This window comes from Prionailurus viverrinus, chromosome C1 (genome assembly GCF_022837055.1).
Source record: "Prionailurus viverrinus isolate Anna chromosome C1, UM_Priviv_1.0, whole genome shotgun sequence".
NCBI lineage: Eukaryota > Metazoa > Chordata > Mammalia > Carnivora > Felidae > Prionailurus > Prionailurus viverrinus.
The window spans coordinates 186810973-186837706 of NC_062568.1; the positions used below are offsets into that span (position 1 = coordinate 186810973).

A 26734-nucleotide genomic window follows, 5' to 3' on the forward strand; every position below is an offset into this window, starting at 1 on the left:
ATGATCCCATGGTCTTTGAGTTCCAGCTCCGCATCGGGCTCTTTGCTGACAGCTCAGAGCCTGGAGCCTGCTTCTGATTCTGTGTCTCCCTCTCTCTCTGCCCCTTCCCTGCTTGCTGTCTCTTTCTCTCAAAAATAATAAACATCAAAAGAACAAAAAAAAAAAAAAAAAAAAAAAGAGAGAGAGACATTCTGGGGTGCCTGGGAAGCTCAGTCGGTTAAGTGTCTGACTCTTGGTTTCGGCTCAAGTCACGATCTCCCGGTTTGTGAGACTAAGCCCCTGTCTAGCTCCATGCTGACAGTGCAGAGCCTGCTTGGGATTCTCTCTCTCTCTCTCTCTCTCTCTCTCTCTCTCTCTCTCTGCTCCTCCCCAGTAGTGCACGCTCTCTCTCTCTCCCTCAAAATCAATAAACATTAAAAAAAAATAGACATTAAAAAAACAAAATCTCAAAAAAACTTCTGTGAATTTTAAAGGAAGCATTATTTAAAAGTTGGTTTACATGAATTTCCACTAATCACTCTAGAAAGTCCCTAGGTGTTTTTTAAAAAATATCTATCTATCTATCTACCTACCTACCTACCTATCTAGTTAGAGCACGCACAAGCAGGGGAGGGGCAGAGAGGGAGAGACAGAATTCAAAGCAGGCTCCAGGCTCCGAGCTGTCAGCACAGAGCCCCATCCCGATGTGAGGCTCAAATCCACGAACTGTGAGATCACGACCTGAGCCGAAGTTGATGCTTAACCAACTGAGCCACCCAGGTGCCCCAAGTCCCTAGCTTTTAAAAAAACTAATTCTTACAAGATTATTTTAAAAAATGAATGTACCTTATTCCCTCTGAACATTTAAGACACATAGGACACATAGGAATAGAAAGAACAAGTTTAAAACTATGAGCTTCAGGACACTTGGGTGGCTCAGTCAGTTAAGAGCCTGACTCTTGATTTTGGTTCAAGTCATGACCTCTGGTCACTGAGATTCAGCCCTGCTTAAGATTCTCTCTCTCCCTCTTTTTCTGCCCCTCCCCTGCTCTCTCTCTCTCTCAAAAAAAAGTAATAATAAATAAAATTTAAAAAATGCTTCTCCCAGGGGCGCCTGGGTGGCTCAGTTGATTAAGCATCCGATTTTGGCTCAGGTCATGATCTCATGGCCCATGAGTTCAAGCCCTGTGTCAGGCTCTGTGCTAACAGCTCAGAGCCTGGAGTCTGCTTCAGATTCTGTGTCTCCCCTCTCTCTGCCCCTCCCTAGCTCATGCTGTCTCTTGGTCTCTCTCTCAAATAAATAAATAAATAAATAAATAAATAAATAAATAAATAAATAAAATAAACATTAAAAAAAAAAAAAGATTCTCCCATCCTTAAAAAAAAACAAAAACAAAGAATTTCTTCACAATAACAAAAAGCATTAACAGGATTTTGAATACTTGGAGAATAGAACTTGGTTAACAGAAATTCTAGAAAATTAAAAGCAACAACCTATTTGGATGCTTTTATACTCATAATCTGCTAAATTGAAATCTGCTAGTATATATTGGGACCTCTGCTTGGCAGAGAGCCTCTGTTAAGTGTTCTATGAGCTCTGTTAAGAGCTATCTGAGGTAAGTTTGTCTTATTATAGCATTACAACAGATGTAAAATTACCCTTTCTGTCCTATCAGCACAAAACAATCGAGTGTGATGTCTCTTCTGAACTACAATGTAGGTTATTCCAGGTTGATAGTCTTTTTCCAAACTGATGCAGGCTTCTCGAATTGCTAGTAGTTCATAATATAATACCTAGAGGAGATGAAATGGAAACATTTGATATAGTCAGTTGTTCTCTTATATATGCTTCAAACTAAGATCATAATTTAGTTTCAGGACTTCTTAATCTTATCACCTTACAGTTAAATACACTTCTTTATTCCATTTAAACTATTATCAGAGAATGATGTTAGCAATCAAGGCTTACACATCCATAGTAAGCTTTTTAGAAGGGAAAATCTAAGGAACCATCAAATTTTGACTTTTGAGAATTTTCAACCTAATTAAGGCTTCTAACTTTAGAACTAGATACCATATTATAAACCCAGTATCTGATTTAACCACAGAATGATGAGATCCCAGGCAACCAACCTGCCTAAACTGTCCCTCTGAAACACCATCCCGATAAAAGATGATACGAGTAGGTTTGAACCGAGTTGACTTATAAAATTGAATGAGAAGTTCTCGAACCATGGAAGCCAAGTCCTGGATGATCTCCTGTCGGGGTCTCTGAACTCTTACTGTGGCACAGTATCTGCTTGGGTGGGCATCCATACTACCTACAACCTAGGTTGGAAAAAGGAAAGAAAAATAGAAATTAAGACAATCAAAGCTCCATGATTATGAGTTTTACAATAAAAAAAACTGAAAATAAGCACATGGATTTCAGTTAAATTTGTAGTTTACTATATATATAACATTATTACTGTTCATTTTCAAAGTAATAAAAAATTGATAATTCCCAGTGAAGAAGAGAATAAAAGATCCAGTATAGGGTCAAAAACTATTTTCTGGGGTACTTGGCTGGCTCAGTTAGTAGAATGTATATGACTCTTGATCTCAAGGTTGTGAGTTTGAACCCCACATTGGGTACAGAGATTACTTAAAAATAAAATCTTCAAAAACAAAACTATTTTCCTATGAGTAGGTTGAACTTTACATTAAAAAAAAAAAATCAGGGCGCTCAGTTGGTTGAGCATCCAACTTCGGCTAGGGTCATGATCTCAAGATTCATGAGTTTGAGCTCCATATCACGCTGTGTGCTGACAGCTCAGAAACTGGAGTCTGTTTCAGATTCTGTGTCCCTCTCTTGTTCTGCCCCTCCCTCACTCATGCTCTGTCTCTGTCTCTCTCTGAAAAATAAATAAAATATTAAAAAAATTAAAAAAATATGTTTTTAGTTTTATTTATTAAAATTTTTTTAATGTTTGTTTATTTTTGAAGGAGAGAGAGACAGAGTGTCGGGGATGGGGGTGGGGCAGAAGGGAGGGAGACACAGAATCCGAAGCAGGCTCCAGGCTCTGAGCTGTCAGCACAGAGCCCGATGCGGGGCTCGAACTCACAAACCATGAGATCATGACCCGAGCTGAAGTCGGTCGCTCAAATGACTGAGCCACCCAGGCGCCCCTGTTTTTAGTTTTAAACTCTACACCCAAAGCGGGGCTCAAACTCACGACACTGAGATCCAGATTAGCATGCTCAGGGGCCCTGGGTGGCTCAGTCAGTTAAGTGGACAACTTTGGCTCAGGTCATGATCTTGCAGTTCATGAGTTTGAGCCCCACATCCGGCTCCTCACTGACAGTGTGGAGCCTGCTTGGGATTCTCTCCCTCTACCCTCCTCCCTTTCACTCCCCCATTTGCCCATGCACATGCACTCTCTCCCTCAAAATAAATAAATACATTTTAAAAAGAAAAAAAGAGGCACATGCTCTACTGACTGAGCCAACCATGCACCCCTGCACTTTACATTTAACAAGATTCTAATTTATAGATGTTGTTGGTATATATAAAGATTAGTAAGGAAAGAGAGACAAAAAGACATTCTTAAAGAGAAGAAGAGAAAGGAGGTAAGTAATAAAGAAGACCCATTCAAATGCTTCATTTTTCTTTATATCTTTTATTCACAGACCTACTGAAGCATAATCTCTGGAACTCAAATATTTAAAAAAAAAAATGTTTATTTTAAAAAAAAAATTTTTTTTTTTCAAACGTTTTTTATTTATTTTTGGGACAGAGAGAGACAGAGCATGAACAGGGGAGGGGCAGAGAGAGAGGGAGACACAGAATCGGAAACAGGCTCCAGGCTCTGAGCCATCAGCCCAGAGCCCGATGCGGGGCTCGAACTCCCGGACCGCGAGATCGTGACCTGGCTGAAGTCGGACGCTTAACCGACTGCGCCACCCAGGCACCCCAAAAAAATGTTTATTTTGAGAGAAAGCATGCATGAGCGGGGGAGGGGGGGGAAGAGGGAGAGAGAGAGAGAGAGAGAAAGAAAGAGAGAGAATTATAAGCAGGCTCCGTGCTGTTAGCGCAGGGCTCAAACCCGTGAATCATGAGATCATGACCTAAGCCAAAATCAAGAGTCAGACGCTTAAGTGACTGAGCCACCCAGGTGCCCTGGAACCCAAATATTTTTTAAATGTCTACACATCATTCTAATCAGAGCTGAGTCTGAGAACCAGCTGGTCACTCTGCCTCCAGCTTCTCTTTCTTCCAGTGTAGGATCTATATCAAAGCCATATTTCAAAAATGGAACTCTGTAACCCCATGTTCACTGTACATGTAGTCAGGATGTGGAAACAACGTAAGTGTCCATCAATGGATGAAAGCATTAAAAAATGTAGCATATATAAACAATGGAATATTATATCACTCAGCCATAAATAAATAAGGATGAAATCTTGCCATTTGTGCAAATATGGGTGGACTTTGAAGGCATTATACAAGTCAAAAAAGTCAGAGAGAGAAAGACAAATACCACATGATCTCACTTCTATGTGGAGTAAAGCAAAACATAACAAAATAAAACAAAAGCAACCAAGCTCATAGATGCAGTGACTGGATTGTTAGTTGCCGGAGGCAGGGGGTGGGTGACGGATGAAATGGGGAAGGGGGTTCAAAGATACAAATTTCTAGTTATAAAATAAATTCTGTCATTGAGAGGTACTGTATAGCATGCAGTATGATGATGACTATCATTAATAACACTGTATTGAATATTTGAAAGTTGTTAAGAGAGTAAATCTGAAAACTTCTCATTACAAGAAAAAATTTTGTAACTATGTATGGTGACAGATGTTAATTAGACTTACTGTATACATCTTTTTACAATATATACATATATCAAATTATTACGTTGCAATTATGGGTCAATTATACTTCAATTAAAAATAATAAAAAATAGTACTTCAAAAGAGCACCTAACTTCCTGTCAGTAATTTAATGCCTTATTACTTGAAACCAAAATATGGAAAATTCTTATGTTTCTCTTCTGTGTTAGGTCAGACTAGAAAATAATCAAGAGTTTTTAAAGAAATGAACTAGAACTTGTCTACTATGTACACAGGATTTTATCTACTTTATAATCTATAGGTTAAAAAAAAAAGAACTCTAGCCATTTCATTCCTCTTTTTTTAAAAAAAAAATTTTTTTTTCAACGTTTATTTATTTTTGGGACAGAGAGAGACAGAGCATGAACGGGGGAGGGGCAGAGAGAGAGGGAGACACAGGATCGGAAACAGGCTCCAGGCTCTGAGCTGTCAGCCCAGAGCCCGACGCGGGGCTCAAACTCACGGACCGCGAGATCATGACCTGGCTGAAGTCGGACGCTTAACCGACTGCGCCACCCAGGCGCCCCCATTTCGTTCCTCTTAATGGTATCTCATTACTAACAAGTAAATCTATACCCCTTTGTGTATGGCACAAAAAGCCACACAAAAGCTTACTAGCCTCACATCTGCTATACTGCATTCCAATTTCCTACATTGCTCAACGTTCTCAACACACCAGGTTTTTGTGATCTAAATTTTAATTTATATTGCTATTAAAGTAGTATCTATTATACTATGTGGCATTTATTACTTACATTTGTTTTTCACACTGGTCTTTAAGTTCTTGGGAATAGAAGCCATATAGCAAAAAGAATTAATTAATAAATTCTATTTACAAGACCTCTGATAATAATAAAAGAAAATGGATATTTGGCAGAAATGGATTTAGTAGAAAAGAACAATGACTACCCAGAAGTCCAAAATTTAAGCTAGGCTTAAATTTTCTCGGAAAATGACCCCAAGGTAGCAAATTCAAAGTAAGTTTTTTGAATTTTTTTTGAAAAAATAATTTCATCTTCTATAAGAGCATTTTTTTTTAAATTTTTTTTCAACATTTATTTATTTTTGAGACAGAGAGACAGAGCATGAACGGGGGAGAGGCAGAGAGAGAGGGAGACACAGAATCAGAAACAGGCTCCAGGCTCTGAGCCATCAGCCCAGAGCCTGACGCGGGGCTCGAACTCACGGACCGTGAGATCGTGACCTGGCTGAAGTCGGACGCTTAACCTACTGCGCCACCCAGGCGCCCCTATAAGAGCATTTTTATGAATGTCGGAAGTGGCTCAATACTACCTCTAGGACATGTAAAATGACAATTCATGCGTAACTATAAGAATAAAAAGCAATAAAATTTACTAACAGATAAAAGCAAATTTCCTTCACTAATAAAAATAGCTTTGGAATCTTAAGAATTTTAACATTACTATCATTTACATGGACAAATAAAATGTACCAGGTTGTTGTAACTTAAGATTTATGTAAAGTTTATTATAAAGGTAACAGAAAACATATGTAAAACATTTTACAGTTTAATTTGTGAAATTTATCAAGTATGGATAAAATATGTTGACATTTTCAAAATGTTGGTATTTGTTAAAAATCAAGGAATTTCAAGGTGGGTAAAATATTATCTGGCTTTCTGAAGTTTATAAGAACTACACTTAAAAGAACTGATGAAACTTTACAAACATAGAGGTGGGCAGAGACATAAAAGGCAAATGTTGGGTGTCTAGGTGGCTCAGTCAGTTAAGCGACCGACTTCAGCTCAGGTCACGCTCTTGCGGTCCGTGAGTTCGAGCCCCATGTTGGGTTCTGTGCTGACCACTCAGACCCTGGAGCCTGCTTCAGATTCTGTGTCTCCCTCTCTTTATGTCCCTCCCCTTCTGGTGCACTCTCAAAAATAAATAAACATTAAAAAAAAAGGAAAATGTTAAAAGTAGGAACGGTAGTATTAAAACAAAGAATTCAGGTGCAAAGTATTAGACTGGACAAAGGTAGAAGAATTTTACATTGAAAAAATGCAAAGACACTACTGAAATACATAAACTCTTTAAATAAAAACTAACTGAAAATATATAATCAATAGAGAGGTCAAATAGGTAAATTAAAGTAGGAAACAAAAGACTTGAATAATACAACTAATAAGCTTGATTTAATAAATATATGTAACTTGTAGCCCCCAAACCAGAGAATAACCTTTTTTTAAAAAAATTTAAAATGTTTATTCATTTTTTGAGAGAGAGGCAGAGAGTAAGCAGGGGAAGGGCAGAGAGAGGGAGACACAGAATTTGAAGCACGCTCCAGGCTCTGAGCTGTTGGCAGAGCCCAATGTGAGGCTCAAACTCACAAACTGCAAGATCATGACCTGAGCCGAAGTCGGAAGATTAACTGTGCTACCCAGGTGCCCCAAGGGAATGATCATCCTTTTAAAAAAATCCAAAGACTATTTGAAAATTGGTTCTAGATATATATATTTATAAAAATTGGTTTCAAAGAAAAAATGTCATTAAAATTCAAAAAGCTGAAACCAAAATGTTGATCCTCTAAACTTTAGACAAGATAAACCTAATGACACTCACAGCAGCAATAGAAGGCTTCTTCCCATCACCAGCTGGTGGATGAGTGACATCTGCTCCCAAAAAGATCACGGGTTGCTGGAACACAGAAGGTCTTAAACACATTTTTTAAAAGAGTTAGATAATTCATTTTTTCATAATGCATTTATCTGTTCATACTACTGCCACACAAATACAAGTTGCTGACACAGCACAGAGGAGGTCTTACACAGACAGCTTCAAAGGCCTGAATTCCTGTTTTATTCTCTTCATTCATGAATCCCTAACTCAATGAAGTAGAAGCTATCACAATAGGTTTATCCAATGTCCTATTCAGAGCAATTTTCTGCCTTAAGCATTGGTGCTGGTGGTTGCAAAGGGCAGGCATTCTTCATAAGAGGCATAAAATGATAAACTGCCTCATATTAATCCCAGTTTGTATCAATCTTTCTGTAATCTATTTACATTTAAACTATGTAATCTCTCAAGGAGAAAAAGAATCATTAACCTTTTCACTGAAAAGGATTACAGGAATCTACTACTCCCCTTCCTGTGGCCAAAAGTATAAATACTTAACAGTCATAAAGTAGTTGGTCAGTCATTTTATTTAAAAAACGATATCTTTTATGGGGTGCCTGGGTAGCTCAGTCAGTTAAAGCATCTAATTCCTTATCTCAGCTCAGGTCATGATCTCATGGTTCATGAGACAGAGCCCCTCATAACGCTCTGTGCTGACAGTGCGGAGCCTGCTTGGAATTCTCCCTCTCTCCTGCTTGTGTTCTCTCTCAAAAAAGATAAACATTAAAGAAAACCAACAATTATATCCTTTAAGATTCAAATGATTGTCTCTTAGTTGGTGGACTTGATAGAATTCTATACCCATCTCATTTATGATTCTCATCTATTTAACAGACAGCATGGAAAAACAGAAAACAAAAAGGGCTTTTGTGCCAAACACACATGGGTCTATCCTTATTCTAATGCTTATCTGTGGTGCATTCTAGTCAAGATATTTTTTTAAAGCCTCAGTTGCTTCAACTATTAAAAGGAAACCTGTTGTTCAATTCTCAGTCTCTTGCCCAGCACCTGTTTCTAGGTCATTATGTCATTCTTCCTAAGAGCTCTTAGACATGATAACAATCTGACAGTAACATCTGTTGTCCCACTGAAGGTAGCAGAGGTTGACAAGGCTCACTTAAATGATTCACTTAACTGACATGCCCCACCCAAGACCCTCCATTCTTCCCTTCCCAGATTAAAGAGGACTATCAAGTAACGAGAAAATTCTTCAAGTTGAGCTCTCCAGTGAGAAATATGTAAAGTTCTCAAATACTTTCTAGCTGGGAAAGAGGTTATTTGTATATACTAAATAAAAATGGAGTTGAAAGGGGATTTTTCACAAGGGAATCTCTTAATCTTGCCTTACATTTTTTTGCTAAAATGTCTACTTATCTCCCATGGCAGGAATCATCAAAAATGTCTCTTACACTGATTTTAGATATAGTGATATATAGAAAAATTAAGATGAAAAGTAATTAACATTTAATTAAGTGATTAGCTTATCTTACCTTTGATGAGGTACAAGAATATTATTGATCCCTCCGAGTTTAACATTTATCTTTAGGCACAAGTTTGAGAGAGTTTGAGGGGATGTTTTTATTACATTCTTGACTTGGACACACTGCGTAGCCATACCCAAAAGTGTATCTCCTACACGTTTCACTTCCGCTATGGAACAAATACAAATACCTCCAGTTAGAAAAAAGGTCAAGCTTCACTGAAAACTAAGCTACTATATTTCCCCCCTTGAAATACATCACTGGATTACAGGACTCTAAAAATTATAACAATACTAAAACAATGCTGTTATAATTTAAAGTATACTGCCTTGAAGATTAGCTTAAATATTTAGTGATAATTTTCCCATTTGTTTTCTTCTTTATGTAAGAGAAAGTATATTTTTGTCATCATAAAAATAATATAACCATAATAACTGAAAATCCAGAAAGAAAAATATCACACATAATCCCTTCTTAGCATTTTATTGTACTTTCTTCCAGTGATTTTCTCATTTATATTATTTTAATGCAGTTATACTCATAGTATAGTTATAGCATTCAATCTTATTTTGCAACTTTTAACTTAAAATTAGTCTTTACAGTGTATGGGGCACCTTGGCAGCTTAGTTGGTTAATTAAGTGTATGACTCTTGGTCTTGGCTCAGGTTATGATCTCACGGTTCGTGAGTTCAAGCCTTGAGTCAGGCTCTGTGCTGCCAGAGCCCACTTAGGATTCTCTCTGTCTCTCTTTTTGTACCTGCCCCCCCCCCCCCTCGCCAACTCTCCCATGTATGCTCCTTCTCTCAAAATAAATAAACATTTAAAAAATAAAATAAAAAGTCTTTACAATGTAAAGAATAAAAGGTCCCTGTAACTTTCCTTCTCTTTGCCATTATGACAACCATGAAGAGTTCAGTATACATACCTTCTTTTTTATAAAACACATAGAAAACGTTTCTTTTCAATGTTTATTTTGAGAGAGAGAGAGAAAGAGAGCAGGGCAGAGACAGAGAAGGAGAGAGAATCCAAAGAGGGCCCTGAGCTGTCAGCACAGATCCCGATGCAAGGCTTGAAATCACCAACCGTGAGATCATGACCAGAGCCGAAATCAAGGGCCAGATGCTTAACCAACTGAGCCACTCAGGTGCCCCACACATGGAATGAATGAATGAATGAATGAATGAATGAATAAATAAATAAATAAATTTTAAAAGCAAACCTGCATTCTACTTTGCAAACTGGCATTTTCATTTAATAATGTAGTATATTCTGAATCTTAATATATAAATTGCTATTATTTGTAATAATAACAGTCTGTTTTTAAATGTCATAAAGAATCTAATCAGTCATACACAGATATGTTTATAGCTTGTTCCAGGTTCTCATTATTTCAAACAAAGCTACACAAATAATATCCCTGTACATTTATTTTTGTTTGGTTATGTAACTACAGCTTCAGGATACATTTCTACAAATAGAATTGAGGGGTCAGAGGTATATATATTTAACATTTTTGTAGATACTGATAAATTGCTCTCCAAAAAGGTTTATTCACTCACTCAACAAATATTTAATGTGCACCTAATACATGCTAGTACTGTGTGAGGCTCTAAATACACAATGTCTTTGAAGATGTACAAACGGCTAATAGTCACATTAAAAGATGCTCCACATCACTAATTATTAGGGAAATGCAAATCAAAACCACAACACGATACCACTTCATACCCATTAGGAGGTTATTACCAAAAAGGGAAAAAAAAAAAAAAAGAAAAGAAAATGACAACTATTGCTGGGATATGGAAAAACTGGAACCCTTGTGCGTTACTGGTAGGAATGCAAAATGGTGCAGCTGCTATAAAAGAAGCAAATACAGTAGACTTGAATAGCATCATTAAATAACTGCAGTTAAAAGACATTTATAAAATACTTCACTTAATAACAGCAAGAATATACATTCTTCTCAAATTTACACAACATTCAGTAAGACAGACCTCATTCTGGTCCAAAAACATAACTTAGCAAATTTAAAAGAACAGAAATCATACTAAATATGGTCTCAGACCACAGCGGAATTAAACTAGAAATCAGTAACAGAAAGATAGCTGGGAAATCCCAAAATATGTGTATATTACATTAAAAGTATACAGACTAGGAAGGAAGAAATAAAACTGTTTGTTCACAGGATACATGACTGTCTTGGTAGAAAATCCCAAAGAATGAAAGAAACACCTCCTGGAACTAGTAAGTGACTATAGTAGGGTTGCATGATACAAAGTAAATATACAAAAGTCACCTGCTTTCCTAAATGCCCAAAATGAATAACTGAAATTGAAAATGAAAAACACAATTACCATTCACATTAGTATCAAAAGAAAAAAAAAGATACACTTGGGTATAAATCTAACAAAATGTGTACAGGATCTATACAAAATTGTAAAATTCTGATAAAAAGTCAAAGAGGCTCTAAACAGAGACAGTACGTCTTCAAGGATGGGAAAACTTAACATTCTTAAAATGTCAATTCTTTCCAGCCTGATTAATAGACTCAATGTAATCCTAATAAAAATCTCAGCAAATTATTTTGTGGATATTGCAAACAGATTCTAAAGGTTATACAGAGGCAAAAGATTTAGAATAGCTAACACAATAGTGAAGAAGAACAAAGTCAGAGAACTGACACTACCTGACATTAAGACTTACATTAGTATCAAGACTGTGATGTTAGCAAATAAGTAGACATATAGACCAATGGAACAAAATAAAAAGCCCAGAAATAGACACACAAATATAGTTAATCAATCTTTGACAAAGTAGCAAAGGCAACTTAATGGAGAAAGATAGTCCTTCCAACAAATAGAACTGGAAGAACTGGATAGTGACATGCAAAAAAACTGAATCTAGTAACAGACAGTACATCTTTCACGGGAAGTAACTCAAAATGAGTTATAAACCTATATATATATATAAAAACTATAAAGCTACTAGAAAGTAACATAGAAGAAATCTCATGTAACCCTGGGCTTGGTAACAGGTTCTAATTTTTTTTTTTTTTTTTTTTTACTTTTTATTTATTTTTGAGAGAGACAGAGACAGAATGCGAGTGGGTTGGGGCAGAGAGAGAGACACACACACACAGAATCTGAAGCAGGCTCCAGGCTCTGAGCTGTCAGCACAAAGCCCAACACGGAGCTTGTATTCATGAGCTATGAGATCAAAGCTGAGCTGAAGTCAGACGCTCATCTGAGCCACCCAGGTGGCCTTGCAACAAGCTCTAATTATAACCCTGAAAACATGATCTGTGAAAGAAAAATTAATGAGTTGGACTTTATTAACATTAGAGACTTTTAGTCTTTATTAACATTAGAAACTTTTTTTAAATGTTTATTTTTGAGACAGAGAGAGCGTGAGTGCGAGCATGAGCAGGGAAAGGGCAGAAAGGGGGAGACAGAGGATCTGAAATGGGCTCCATGTTGACAGCCCGATGTGGGGCTTCAACTCATGAACTGTGAGATCATGACTGGAGCCGAAGTTAGACCCTTAATCAACAGAGCCACCCAGGCACCCCTAGAAACTGTTAAGAGGATGAAAAGACAGGCCAGACTGGAAGAAAATAAATGCAAAATACATATATGATAAAGAACTTGAAACCAAAATATACAAGAACTCTTAGAACTGAAAAATAAGAAAACAACTTAAAAGTGGGTGAAAGGCTGGAATAGACATGTCACTAAAGAAGATATACAGATGCTCAACGTCACTCTACATCAGGGAAATCAAAACCACAAATCAAAACCACACTGAGATACCACCTCATGCCAAGTCAGAGTGGCTAAAATGAACAAATCAGGAGACTATAGATACTGGCAAGGATGTGGAGAAATGGGAACCCTCTTGACTGTTCGTGGAATACAAACTGATGCAGCCACTTTGGAAAACAGTGTGGAGGTTCCTCAAAAAATTAAAAATAGATCTACCCTATGATCCAGCAATAGCACTGCTAGGAATTTACCCAAGGGATACAGGAGTGCTGATGCATAGGGGCACTTGTACCCCAATGTTTATAGCAGCACTTTCAACAATAGCCAAATTATGGAAAGAGCCTAAATGTCCATCAACTGATGAATGGATAAAGAAATTGTGGTTTATATACACAATGGAATACTATGTGGCAATGTGAAAGAATGAAATATGGCTTTTTGTAGGAAGGTGGATGGAACTGGAGAGTGTTATGCTAAGTGAAATGAGTCATACAGAGACAGATACCATATGTTTTCACTCTTACGTGGATCCTGAGAAACTTAACATAGAAGACCATGGGGGAGGGGAAGGAAAAAAAAAGTTAGAGAGGGAGGGATCCAAACCATAAGAGACTCCTAAAAACTGAGAATAAACTGAGGGTTGATGGGGGGTGGGAGGGAGGGGGAAGTGGGTGATGGGCATTGAGGAGGGCACCTGCTGGGATGAGCACTGGGTGTTGTATGGAAACAAATTTGACAATAAATTCATATTAAAAAAAAGAAGAAGATATGTAGATGGCAAGTAAGCACATGAAAAGATTCTCAACATTATGTGTCACTAAGGAATTGAAAATTAAAACAACAGTAAGATACACTACAAATTTATTAGAATGGCTAAAATATTTAAAAATTGACAATACTAAATACTGAAGAGGATGTAGTACACAATAGGAACTTTTATTCGTTGCTGTGGGAATACAAAATGGTACAGCCATTTTTAAAAAGTTTATTCAGGGGTGCCTGGGTGGCTCAGTCGGTTAAGCATCCGACTTCAGCTCAGGTCATGATCTCACTGTCCGTGAGTTCGAGCCCCGCGTCGGGCTCTGTGCTGACAGCTCGGAGCCTAGAGCCTGCTTCCGATTCTGTGTCTCCCTCTCTCTCTGACCCTCCCCCATTCATGCTCTGTCTCTCTCTGTCTCAAAAATAAATAAACATTAAAAAAAAATTAAAAAAAAAAAAAAAGAAAAAAAAAGTTTATTCATTTACTTGTTTAAGCAGTCTCTACAGTCAATATTGGTCTCAAACTCATGACCCAAAGATCAAAAGTCTCATGCTCTTCTGACTGAGCCAGCCAGTGCCCGAGTATAGACATTTTGGCAGTCTCACCAAAAGATAAAGCAATTGTGTTCCTATTTACCCAAGTCAGTTGGAAACTTATTTATGTCTATCCAAAAACCTGCACGTGAATGTTTACAGCAGCAATCATAATTGCCAAAAAACTGGAAGCAATGAAAACATCCTTCTTGATTACGAGGTAAAAACAGGTTAAATGGATAACAAACTAATACATCTATAAAATGGAATATTTTTCAGCAGTAAAAAGAAATGACTTATCAAGCTACAAAAAGACATGAAGGAACCTTAAATGCGTACTGCTAAGTGAAAGAAGCCAATTAGAAAGGGTACATACTGTATGAGTCCAACTATACAACATCTTAGAAAAGGCAAAACTATAGAAACAAAAGGGCCAGTGGGTGTCAAGGTTTTGAGGAGAGACAGGGAGGGATGAACAGGTGGAGTACAGGGGATTTTTAGAGCCATGAAACTATTTTTTACGATACTGTATATATATGATGTTTTACATTTATCAAAACCCACAGGTCTGTCCAACACAAAAAGTGAACTTTAATGTAAGCTTTTACATTAATTAAGATTTATAAATTTTATTTATTTATTTATAAATCAATTAATAATGATTTATCAGTATTGGTTCATTAAATGTACCACACCAATACAAGATGTTAATAACAGGGAAAACTTTGCAGAGGAAGGGGTAAATATATAGGAACTCTCTACACTATCTGCTTAATTTTTCTGTATATCTAAAATAAAAAAAATCTATTAATTAAAAAATTGCACTAGAAGAAATGTAGAGAATGGACTGAAAAGGAACTACAGGGAATGCAGGCAAGAATGTCAGCTAGGAGGCTATGGTAATACCAACTTTCTCTCCCATGAACAGTGTATGAGAGTCAATATTTATTTTTATTTTTGCCAGAAATGGGTATTATGATTATTAGTAAAAAATTACTTATTCAAGTTCATATTTTCTTATGTCCTTTGTCTATTTTTCAGTTGAGTTGTTTGTCCTTTCCTTATTGATTTACAAATTCTTTGAGTTCAAGCTTCTGTATTTTATCAGTTTTTAAAATATCTTTTTTTGTGGGGGTTGCCTGGGTGGCTCAGTTGGTTAAGCATCTGACTTCGGCTCAGGTCATGATCTCACAGCTCATGAGTTCGAGCCCTGCACTGGGCTCTGTGCTTTTTTTTTTTTTTTTTTTTTAATGTTTATTTATTTCTGAAGGAGAGACAGAGCATGAGTGGGGGAGGGACAGAGAGAGAGAGAGGGAGACACAGAATCCAAAGCAGGATCAAGGCTCTGAGCACACAGCTCAACCTGGGGTTTGAACTCACAAGCTGAGAGATCATGACCTGAGTGGAAGTTGGTCGGTTCAACTGAGCTACCCAGGCACCACTAAAAATATCTTTTGAATTTTATAACATCGTTTGTAACCACTGCATACTATTTTATTAACATATTATAGCTTACTCATTGTTTAAAGCCAGTTCTCAATAGTCTTATTTATTTTTAAAGGTTTATTTTTGAGAGATAGATAAGGCATGTGTGGGGGAGGGCCAGAGAGTGGGAGACACAGAATCCAAACTAGTCTCCATGTTCTGAGCTGTCAGCATAGAGCCCGATGTGGGAATGGAACCCACAAACCATGAGATAATGACCTAAGCCGAGGTCAGATGCTTAACCAACTGTGCCAACCAAGCACCCTCTCAATAGTTTTTTAATATCACAGATACCATTATGAAAATTCTGTGCATAGAATTTTCTCCATTATGAATTCTTTCCTTTGAACACCTTTTTGTAATTGAAATTACTGAATCACACAAACACATTTTTATACTTTTGATAGGAAAATATCAATTTAACTGCCATCAGCAATATATTAAAATTCTAGATTCACTTCATACTCACAAGCACTAAGTATTATAATATTTAAATACATTTGCTAATTTAGTAACATAAAATTTTTCTTTCATTTTTTTTAAACAGAAAGAGTGAAAAAAAAAATTAAAAAAATAAACAGAAAGAGTGAATGTACTTGAGTGGGGGAAAGCAAGAGAAAATTTCAGGCAGGCTCCATACCCAGAGCAGAGTCCAACATGGGGCTCGATCCCACCACCCCAGGATCATGACCTGAGCGAAAACCAAGAGTCTAATGTTCAACCAACTGAGTCACCCAGCTGCTCCTAAAATTTTTCCTTTTATTTACTTGTAGTTTTCTTTAACTTTTAGTGAAAACCAATACTTTCTCATATAACTGGTTTTGTTTTTTCTTGAGAAATTTTGGTTTATATTCTTGCTCACTGATCTATAAGAATATAAGGATTTTTTCTTTGATCACAATAACAGATCTATATGGATATTTTAATAATAAACTAGCCCTCTGTTGTCTCCATTTGCTGCAAACACTTTTTAGATTCTATTGGTTTCCATTTATTTATTATCATTATATATTTGTGAGATATAGAAAATTGAATTTTTATGTAGTAAATCTAACAATTTCTCCTTTGTGAACAGTTCTATCCTTCTTTTTTTTTTTTTTTAAGAGTTAGAGAATGTGAGTTGGGGAGGAGGGCAGAGGGAGAGAGAGAATTTTAAGCAGGCTCTGGGGCACCTCTGGTGGCTCAGTCCATTAAACATCCAGCTCTTGATTTCAGCTCAGGTCATGATCTCAAGGTTGGTGAGACCGAGCCTCACGTCAGGCTCTGCACTGATTGTCTGTGTCTCTTTTTCCCCCTCTGGGATTCTCTCTCTGTGTCTCTTTTTCCCCCTCTGCTTCTCCCTACCTTTGTGCACGTGACTGCGTGCTCGCTCTCTCTCAAAATAAATAAATAAACATTAAAAAAAAAAAAAAAAGAAAAAGAAAAAGGAATCTTAAGCAGGCTCCATGCTCAGGGTGGAGCTTGACATGGGGCTCAATCCCATGACCCTGGGAGCCTGACCTAAGCCAAAATCAAGAGTCAGATACTCAACCAAATGAGCCACTAAGGCACTTTTATCATTTAAAATTTTTTTTAAAATTTAGATTTAAGTTTGTTAACATACCGTGCAATATTGGTTTCTGGAGTAGAATTTAGTGATTCATCACTTACATATAACACCCAGTGCTTATCACAAGTGCCCTCCTCAGTACCCATCACTCCACCCTAGCCCATCGTCCACCCACCTCCGTCAACCCCCAGTTTATTCTCTATCATTAAGAGTCTGTTGTGGTTGGGGTGCATGGTGGCTCAGTCAGTTAAAGCATCCAACTCTTGATTTCGGCATAGGTTGTAATCTCATGGTTTGTGGGGTTGAGCCCCCTGTTGGGCTCCACGCAGACAGCACGGGGCCTGTTTTGGATTCTCACCTCCCTCCCCTGCCTCCAACATCTCTCTCAAAATAAATAAACATTAAAAAATAAAGTCTGTTGTGGTTTGTTTCCCTCTCCTCTCCCTTCCCACGTTTATGTGTTTTGTTTCTTAAATTCCACATATCAGTAAAATTGTATCACATTTGTTTTTCTTGGACTGACTTATTTTGCATAGTATAATACATTCTAGCTCCAACCATGTCATTACAAATGGGAAGATTTCATTCTTTTTGATGGCTGAGTAATTCCATCGTATATAAATACTGTATATTCCTTACCCAGTCATTAGTCAATGGATATTTGGGCTCTTTCCATAGTTTGGCTGCTGTTGATAATGCTGCTATATAAACAATGAGGTGCAGCATGTACACCTTCAAATCTGTATTTTTGTATCTTTTGGGTAAATACCTAATAATGCAATTGCTGGATCATAGAGTAGTTCTATTTTTAGTTTCCTGAGGAACCTCCATACTATCCTCCAGAGTGGCTGTACCAGTTTGCATTTCCACCAACAGTGCAAGTGAGTTCTCCTTTCTCTGCATCCTTACCAACACCTATTGTTTCTTGTGTTGTTAATTTTAGCTATTCTGACAGGTGTGAGGTGGTATCTCATCATGGTTTTGATTTGTATTTCCCTGATCACGAATGATGTTGAGGATCTTTTCATGTGTCTGTTTGCCATCTGGATGTCTTTGGAAAAATGTCTACTCATGTCTTCTGCCCTTTAAAAAAAATATTTATTTATTTTTGAGAGAGGGAGACGCAGAGGGGAAAGGGGGACAGGGGAAGAGGGAGAGAGGGAGAGGCAGAGGGACAGGCAGAGGGGGAGAGGGGGAAAGGGGGAAAAGGGGGAGAGGGAGAGGGACAGTGCACGAGTAGGGCAGGGGCAGAGACAGAGGGAGAAAGAAAATCCCAAGCAGGCTCCAGCTTCAGCGCAGAGCCTGATGCAGAGCTTGAATGCACGAACCGCAAGATCATGACCCAAGTTGAAATCAAGTCACACACTTAACTGACTGAGCCACCCAGGCGCCTTCTGCCCATTTCTTAACTGGGTTATTTATTTTTTGGGTGTTGAGTTTGGTAACTTCTTTATAGATTTTGGATACTATTAGATATGTTGTTTGCAAATATCTTCTGCCATTCTGTAGGCTGCCTTTTAGTTTAGTAGATTGTTTCCACCTGTTCTATCATTTATAAACCTAAATGACTATACTCCATTCAGTAGTTTGAAAACTATACTTTCTTTGTATTTTTCAAGATTCAATGATTTATGTTTAACTTATAATTATGACTAAACTTTTTGTTTACAATAATAGTTATCATTTACTGGGTATTCACTATATAATAGGTACTATTCTAGGCCCTGTTTATATATGTAAATTTATTTAATCTTTACAACTACTCTCTATAGGTTAGTTATTTTTAGTATCCCAATTTCAAAGATGAGGACACTAAAGCCTAGTGTGGGTGGTTAAGTAATTCAGCTATATCACACAGGTAGTATAGTTGGCAGAACCTGTTTTTGTTTGTTTTTATTTTTGAGAGAGAGAGTCTGAGCAGTGAAGGGGCAGAGAAGGGGCCAGAGGATTTGAAGCAGGCTCCATGCTGTCAGCAGAGAGCCTGATGCAAGGCTCAAACCCATGAACAGTGAGATCATAACCTGAGCTGAAGTTAGATGCTCAACCAACTGAGTCAGCCAGGAGCCCCCAGAACCTGGGTTTTAAGTAGCACAGTCTGACTCCAGAGCCTGTGCTCTTAACCAATATATCATATATTGATACTCAAGTTATCTCAATGCCATTTTAAAGAAATAATTCTTTTTTTTAACCACTTTTTTGTGATGCCTCCTTTACTAAAATTCTTTTCACAGGGTCTCTTCTTGGGACTATTAAAAAATTTTTTTTAATGTTTATTTTTAAGAGAGAGGGAGAGAGAGAGAGTGCGAACAGGGGTGGGGCAGGGAGAGAGGGAGACACAGAATCCAAAGCAGGTTCCCTCTAAGCTGTCAGCACAGAGCCTGACGCAGGGCTCAAACACATGAACCGTGAGATCATGACCTGAGCCGAAGTCGGACGCTTAACCAACTGAGCCACCCAGGTGCCCTTCTTCTTGGGCTAGTTTGCTCTACTGATTTGTCTTTTCCAAAAATATCAAGTACTTGAAGAAAAAAACAATCTTAAGACATCCTTACCATACACTGGTGTCTTCCCTGGCAGGATGACGATAATGAGCTGCAGCCCTGAGTAGGTGTTCTTGAGATGCCGGAACATGGGCTCCACGCTGTCCGCCCCCTGCGCGTATTTGCAGAAGCAAGGCTGGCCCTGGATGGGCATCCCTGCATCTTTAGAAATCTTACGCAGCTGGTCCGTGAAACCCCTAGAAAGAGAAATCACTAAAACTAAATCCTTTGTCTAATTATTCACATCTACAAAGTGGAATGGAAAGTTTGAGAAGTGAATGGAAAATGAAGCAAAGATCTGTGTGCTCCATATATGAAGAGGTCACCAAGATTACTGAAATAAAGGCAATGGGGGGTCAGTAATCTATTTTCCAAACTAAGAACATTACTATAGAATTATGTGGTATTCTGTAGTTTATAAAGGGCATTAGTAATACAGTGTGCTGGTTAAGAGTTCATTTCTAGACTTAGCATGACAGGTTTCAATCCTAATTCTGTCAATTACTAGCTCTGAAATCTTAAGCAAATTTTTTTAGTTTCTCTCATCTGTAAGATGATTACTTCCATTACAGAATTGGTGTGAATAAAGTGAGATAATAAATGAGCTTAGCACACTGCCCAAGACATGGTAAGAACTTGATAAATTTAAACTATTGTACGTTTTCTTTTTTTTTAAATAGTGTTTATTTTTTTTAACATTTTTATTTATTTTTGAGAGAGACAGAGAGAGACACAAACACAAAGTGTAAATAGGGGAGGGGCAAAGAGGGAGACACATAATCTAAAGCAGGCTCCAGGCTCTGAGAGGTCAGTACAGAGCCCGATGTGGGGCTCGAACCCACACACTGTGAAATCATGACCTGAGCTGAAGTCAGACGCTTAACTAACCAAGCCACCCAGGTGCCCAATTTCTTTTTTTTAAGTGTTATTTATTTATATTTGAGAGAGACAGAGAGAGAGGGAGAGAGAGAGCACATACATGAGCAGGGGAGGGGCAGAGGGAGAGGGAGACAGAGAATCCCAAGCAGGCCCTGCACTGTCTGAGCAGGGTCTAAATGCAGGGCTCAAATTCACAAACCGTGAGACCATGACCTGAGCTAAAACCAAGAGGATGCTTAACAAAACTGAGCCACTCAGGTGCCCCATTGCACATTGTCTAATTTGATCATGACAACATTCATAAGAAAGTGGTAGGTGAAGTATTATTTCTATTTTACAGATGAGGCAACAGTTTCAGGGACAAGTATTTGACCAATGTCTAATGGCTACATGAATGTAGAGTCAGAAGTATGACCTACTCCAAAATTTCCTTCCACAATATTATGTATCTGATACTAGAACAGCAGGGAAGGCTGTGTCTTCAGAAAAGATATATTAAAAAAAAAAAAAAAAAAGAAACCAACATTTAAGAACAAATGAGGCAGGAAGCATTTCAATGCATTTTATCCACACTAAAAAAAACCCAGAAGACTAAATCCATATTAAAACAAAATTCTGCATTTAACTTAAGATAAACAAGTAATGATGTCATGCTTTAACAATCACTTCACTTGTTTTTAAAACAAATAAGGTCCTAAGCCAAGGATCTGAGTCATCTTTGCTCAAAAACATTCTAATTCCCTTAGAGACAAAGTTTGTAGGAATTCCCTTCTCCTTTTCCTTATTAGTGTTTAATTCAAGAAGTATGAAGTTGGATATTTTCAGTCAGCCTGAACAAGAACTACTAGCTGAAAGATTATGAGATTTCTATCAAGCCATGAATAACAAATGTAAAATGAAAAGAATAAGTCTAAGCCTGAAAAACAACTGGAGGCATTTTCTTTGGTCTTGAGGTCAAGATAATCATAGCATCGTAGTAAACTATCCTTCTGACATTTTACTTGAAAGCAAGGGGATAAAAACTCTGGAGAAAAATGTATATTAAGTGAACCTTAAGACATACGTTTAGAAATTTAGAGTTAATAAGAAGTGAACATAATTAAATAGAAAAAATATTTTTATTTCTCATATGAAGGCAAAGCAAATTCTGAACTGACCTGGTTGGTAAACTGTATCTTTCAAGAACTATTCATTATGAGTATACTTTATAAGATCTATTAGTGGAGACTGAACTTAGACAGTAATCATTTTCTTTCAAGGAAGGTGACAAAATGGAAGTCTGGAAGCCTGTCCACTGAAAATGGACCATTTTTTGTTTGTTTTCAATTTAAACAGAAGCTTACTGAGCACTTATATGCTGAGGAAATGAATTTGGGAAAAAGGGAAGAAAGTGGTGGAGATGGAGGTCAAATTTTCGAAAGTAAGGAAGTGAAAATGAAGAGTTAAATCATTTTTTCAAGGAGCTCAATTGAGAAATAAGGATTTTATTTCATCCTCACCCAAGAGATAGGTATTATTATCTCTAAAAAGGTGAAAACTGAAGCATAATGAAATTAAATAAATTATTCATGATAATATAGCCAGGAAGTGGCAAGGCTAGGAATTAAACATAACCTATTTGCCATCAAAAGCCAATGATGCTCCTTCCATACCACATAAGCTGGACTGTTAAGGTGCCTACAAGCATGAATCAATAACTTTACTAACAAATTCAGAAAGTACTGACAAGAAACATTTTCAAAGGCTCAGTGATTACTCCATATTGAGACAATACAGTTAAAACATTAGCTAAAGTAGTTTAAAATTGAAACACAAAAAAATTCTCAAACCAATGTAATGATATGCCTTACTTCAATATTTCTTCTCTGCACTGCCTCTGTGTGGCGAAACAAGCTATAGCCCACATTTTTATTTCAACTCCTGTATGGAACTGTTTCCCTCGCATGTCCCATACTCCATGGCTTGGTGTTGCTACTGTCCGATTCTACAGAAAAAGGAAAAAGAGAAATAAGGCAAAAAAGAAATACTTAACATACAATTTATTTTAATGAGCTGAAAAGAAAAACATTTCAAATTGCTGAATTGATGTATATCTGACATTCTACATGTAATAGGCTACTCTACATCAATAGTATTTCTATTTTTTATCCTACAAAACCAAAACATCTAAACTCTGGCAAAGATACCCAGAAGAAAAAAGTATTGTTGGAGTAAAACAACACTTTCTAATCTCAGACTTAGTTGGGATGCCCTTCTCTTTATAAACAGAAATTGTTTTTAATTTAAAAACCATCAACAGGTTTTACCCGTCCTCCATACTGCAGCATAGGTGCTGGGAGTACACGTCCGGTTACATGGGCCATTTCATCCCGAACTTTAAATTGAAACTCCTGAACAAATGGATCTGTTTCATAATTTGCACTTCTTACCTAACAACAGAAAAAGTTAGTAGTTATTTTCAAAATTTTCCCCAACCCCTGCTTTATTCATTAAAACCTTCCATTTTCTTCTCTTCACTGTATCAATAATGTTTTAGATCTAGTAATGGTGCCTTAATTACAGGATAGAGAATCTTAACCTGGGACTACAGATCATGAATGGACTGTAGAAGTCTGTGAACCTCCTGGTAATTTACAGAAATTTAAATGTATAAGGTAGAATAATAAGAAATTTCAACTATTTATAATCCATGAAAACGGCAATTTTATGTGATTAAACCTAATACATTTTGGAGAGTGTAGTCTAGGGATCATTAGAGGAAGAAACTTGTGACCTAAAAAATAAAAACTTCTAATTAGAAGATTCAGGCATATATTATTAAATTTTACTTAGAGTTTGACAGCAGCTATTGATGATTTTGAGGCTTTTTCCCCCTGAATCATTTGATTTACAATTTATATAAAACTACTTGAATATATTCTGACAAAAATTGCCATATTATAAAATATACTTAATGGGATACACTTAAAACAGATAAGGAAACCAGTATAAGATAAATAATTTTTACAAAATATATCTGTAGATACGAAGATTAAGATTTTATTAAAAATATTTTTTTTAAGTTCATTTTGTGTGTGTGTGTGTGTGTGAGAGAGAGAGAGAGAGAGAGAGAGAGAGAGAGAGAGAGAGATAATGAGGGGGAGGGACAGAAAGAGAGACAGACAGAGGATCTGAAGTGGGTTCTGCACTGACTACAGAGAGCCTGATGTGGGGCTCGAACCCTGAGATCATGACCTGCGCTGAAGTCAGATGCTTAACTGACTGACCACCCAGGTGCCAAGAATTTATTTTAATTCAGTATAGACTTGGACCTCATAATATAATTCATGTTTATAGCATACTATAGTAACTATGTTTTTTCAAAACATATTTACTTGGTCTCAGTGTAGAGGTCAAATCAGGTTACAAAATGAAGGCAGTATTCAAGTGTTTGAGCAACAATCCATTAAAAAAAAAACCTATATAATTTAAATATGTAAAAAAAAAAAATCTTCCCACAATAAACAGAAGAGTTGTTTTCTAAATTAGGCACTAATGCTTCTCCAAGCTTAAATGCCATTCATTTCTGGTGTGTTTCAGTGTACCTTCATAGTAAAGTTGCAAAGAATAACAACTACTATAAATAAAAACTTGCTGTGTGATGTGCTTGGTGTTAAGTTGTATAATTAATTCCCACAATAAACGTATACCTATAAACGTAGGTCTTTTGTAACTTTTATAATCTTTACGAAGGATAAACCTAAAGCTTAGTTCAGTTAAGTGACTGGCCTAGAACCATATAGCTAAGCAAGTGACCTAGAATCTGAAACCATGTATGTTCTAATTCTAGAATTCCTATTCTCAATCACTGCACTAGTCTTCCAGATGGTATAATTGTAATTTTTTTTAATGTTTATTTTTGAGAGAGAGAGAGAGACAGACAGACAGAACACAAGCAGGGGAGGGACAGAAAGAGAGGGAGACACAGAGTCCAAAGCAGGCTCCATGCTCCGAGCTGTCAGCACAGAGACTGATGTGGGGCTCGAGCTCATGAACCATGAGATCATGACCTGAGCTGAAGTCAGATGCTTAAATGACTGAGCCACCCAGGTGCCCCGTAGATGGTATAATTATAATACTACAATAATGGTAACAGTAAGTAAGCACAGAAGATGGACCCCAGAGCTGTTAGATTCCAAAGCTTGTACTTTAACTACTGTATGATATTCTCTCTTTGGATAGGAAAGCTGAAATAAATGAGTTATAAGTAGTTGAGATTTCACAGAGACAGTGAGAAGTTCTAGCCTCTTAAAGGCTTTAAAACCCTGTCACAGATCATAAAAAAATCCATGATGAGAACAAATCTGTATTTTCCTAATTAAGTATCGTGTGATAGCTTTTATTTGCTCTTTATAAAACTATACAGGAATTTCCCATAATTGGCTCACAAAATGAAAAGGCCAGTTGTTAACTTTTTTATAACAATCTTCATTATTACTCAAAGCAATATTCCTATTTCCAGACTTTTTCCTCTTCACTTACATAATTTAAATGGCATTCAAGAAGAGAATAAGAGAAGATCCAGGTTCCTTTTATTTTTCATTTTGCCTTATCCCATCAGTTTTATAAAGTGGTACTGCTACTTTCCTTCTCTTCCACTCACAACAACGATATAGCTTAGAGACCCTACATAGTTGGAGCAGTCTTGTATTTCTTTCTTTCTTTCTTTTTATAAAATTTACTTATTTATTTTGAGAGAGAGAGGATGAGTGGAGGAATGGCAGAGAGAGGGGGGACAGAAGATCCAAAGTGGGCTCTGTGCTGACAGCAGGGAGCCCAATGTGGGGCTCGAACTCACAAACTGTGAGATCATGACCTGAACCAAAGTCAGACAGTTAACCAACTGAGCCACCCAGGCACCCCAGTCTTGTATTTCTTTATTCATCCTATACAGCTACCAGTCTGATACTGGGTACTAAGCAATTCTACTGATAGTTAAGACTCACTATTGCTAGTCATAATACCTTGATTTTTCTTCCTTCTCCTTTACTAGGCGGGAGGTAGTAAAGTTCCAGTTCACTAAAATGAAACACTGGTTCTGAGAGAATCTGCTCTAGATCTACAATTAAAGAGCTTGGGGTTAAATTAGAAGGATCTAACCCTTCTCATAGAACCCATTAAGGTTTACCCCTAGAACACCAATGAATGACTTCCATGATCCCTTTTAATTCTGATAGTCCATGAAATGGTAATAAGTAAGGTATGAGCTGATAAGGACATGGCTCTTCAGTAGTAGCTCATCCTAACATGTTTTTAATTCACATTTCTAGGGTCAAGTACTAACCAATCTGCTAATCTCCTCTTGTCTATCTGGCGCAGATCTTGCTGTTGCTTTGATCATAGTGGAAGTCTGATTGTCCGTTAGCTTCTTGATACATCGTTGCCCGGCCACGATATTACAGACCTACAAACGGAAAAAAGTTTTGTACTAGATGCATATATCTTTTTTTAACTCTCATTGGTAATTACATGTGAAATTAAAATTTCTTAAAATGTCTGTTTATTATGTTTGAGAAAGAGAGAGAGCATGAGCAAGGGAAGGGAAGAGACAGAGAGAGAGAGAGGGAGGTAGGGAGACAGAGGATCCCAAGCTGTGCTGACATCAGAGAGCCTGATATGGGGCTCAAACTCATGAACCATGAGATCATGAGCTGAGTTGAAATCAAGAGTCGGACACTTAACCAAGTGAGTCACCCAGGCACCCCTAAACTGCTTCTTTTTAATATGTTAAGAAGTAGTAAACAATACTGCTTTATAGTATGATTATAACAGGGTAAAATGTACACTCGATAAAAAGGCTGAAAAGAAGTGTACCAAAATGTTAACAATGGTTACTTTAGAGCAATAAGGATTTGTGGATGAAATTTTCCATATTATTTCATTACTAAAATTTTAAAATAAAATTTAAAACAGTTCAATCTCCAAAATAAATGCGAGAGTCTGAAGTAAGTTATATGCCATAAAAACCCCAACAGAATGATGAACAAGAGGATATTAAGAAACAGCCTAAACACATTACTTCTAGTGGCAGGTAGGTATGTTTCTGTTCCTGCCCCACTTGCAGACAAGGAAGGTGTGGGTACTTCAGCTGAAGAGTATACTTTTCTCTGAAATACTGTGCTACTGTTCTCTCCACAGTTTGGCCATTTTCTAACTGTAAAGGAAAGCTGGAGAAAAAAAAAAAAGGTACACATTAACAACTCTCATCTCATGATGGTGAGCA

The 26734-nt window shown here is 37.1% G+C and overlaps 1 protein-coding gene across 8 annotated transcripts in view; it reads right to left on the bottom strand.

Annotated features, from left to right (window-relative positions):
* AGO3 (argonaute RISC catalytic component 3) overlaps positions 1–26734 on the bottom strand; it is a 123118-nt gene that overhangs the window by 18928 nt on the left and 77456 nt on the right. For 7 of the 8 annotated variants that reach the window (XM_047871402.1, XM_047871404.1, XM_047871408.1 and 4 more), the window contains 9 exons: positions 26531–26678; positions 25796–25915; positions 22779–22901; positions 22323–22456; positions 19606–19790; positions 8975–9134; positions 7431–7521; positions 2113–2307; positions 1639–1773 (listed from right to left, as the gene is read on the bottom strand). In XM_047871402.1, coding sequence (XP_047727358.1) covers positions 1639–1773; positions 2113–2307; positions 7431–7521; positions 8975–9134; positions 19606–19790; positions 22323–22456; positions 22779–22901; positions 25796–25915; positions 26531–26678 — 1291 coding nt within the window. The remainder of the gene's footprint in view (positions 1–1638; positions 1774–2112; positions 2308–7430; positions 7522–8974; positions 9135–19605; positions 19791–22322; positions 22457–22778; positions 22902–25795; positions 25916–26530; positions 26679–26734) is intronic. The other variant, XM_047871403.1, reaches the window with a different exon arrangement.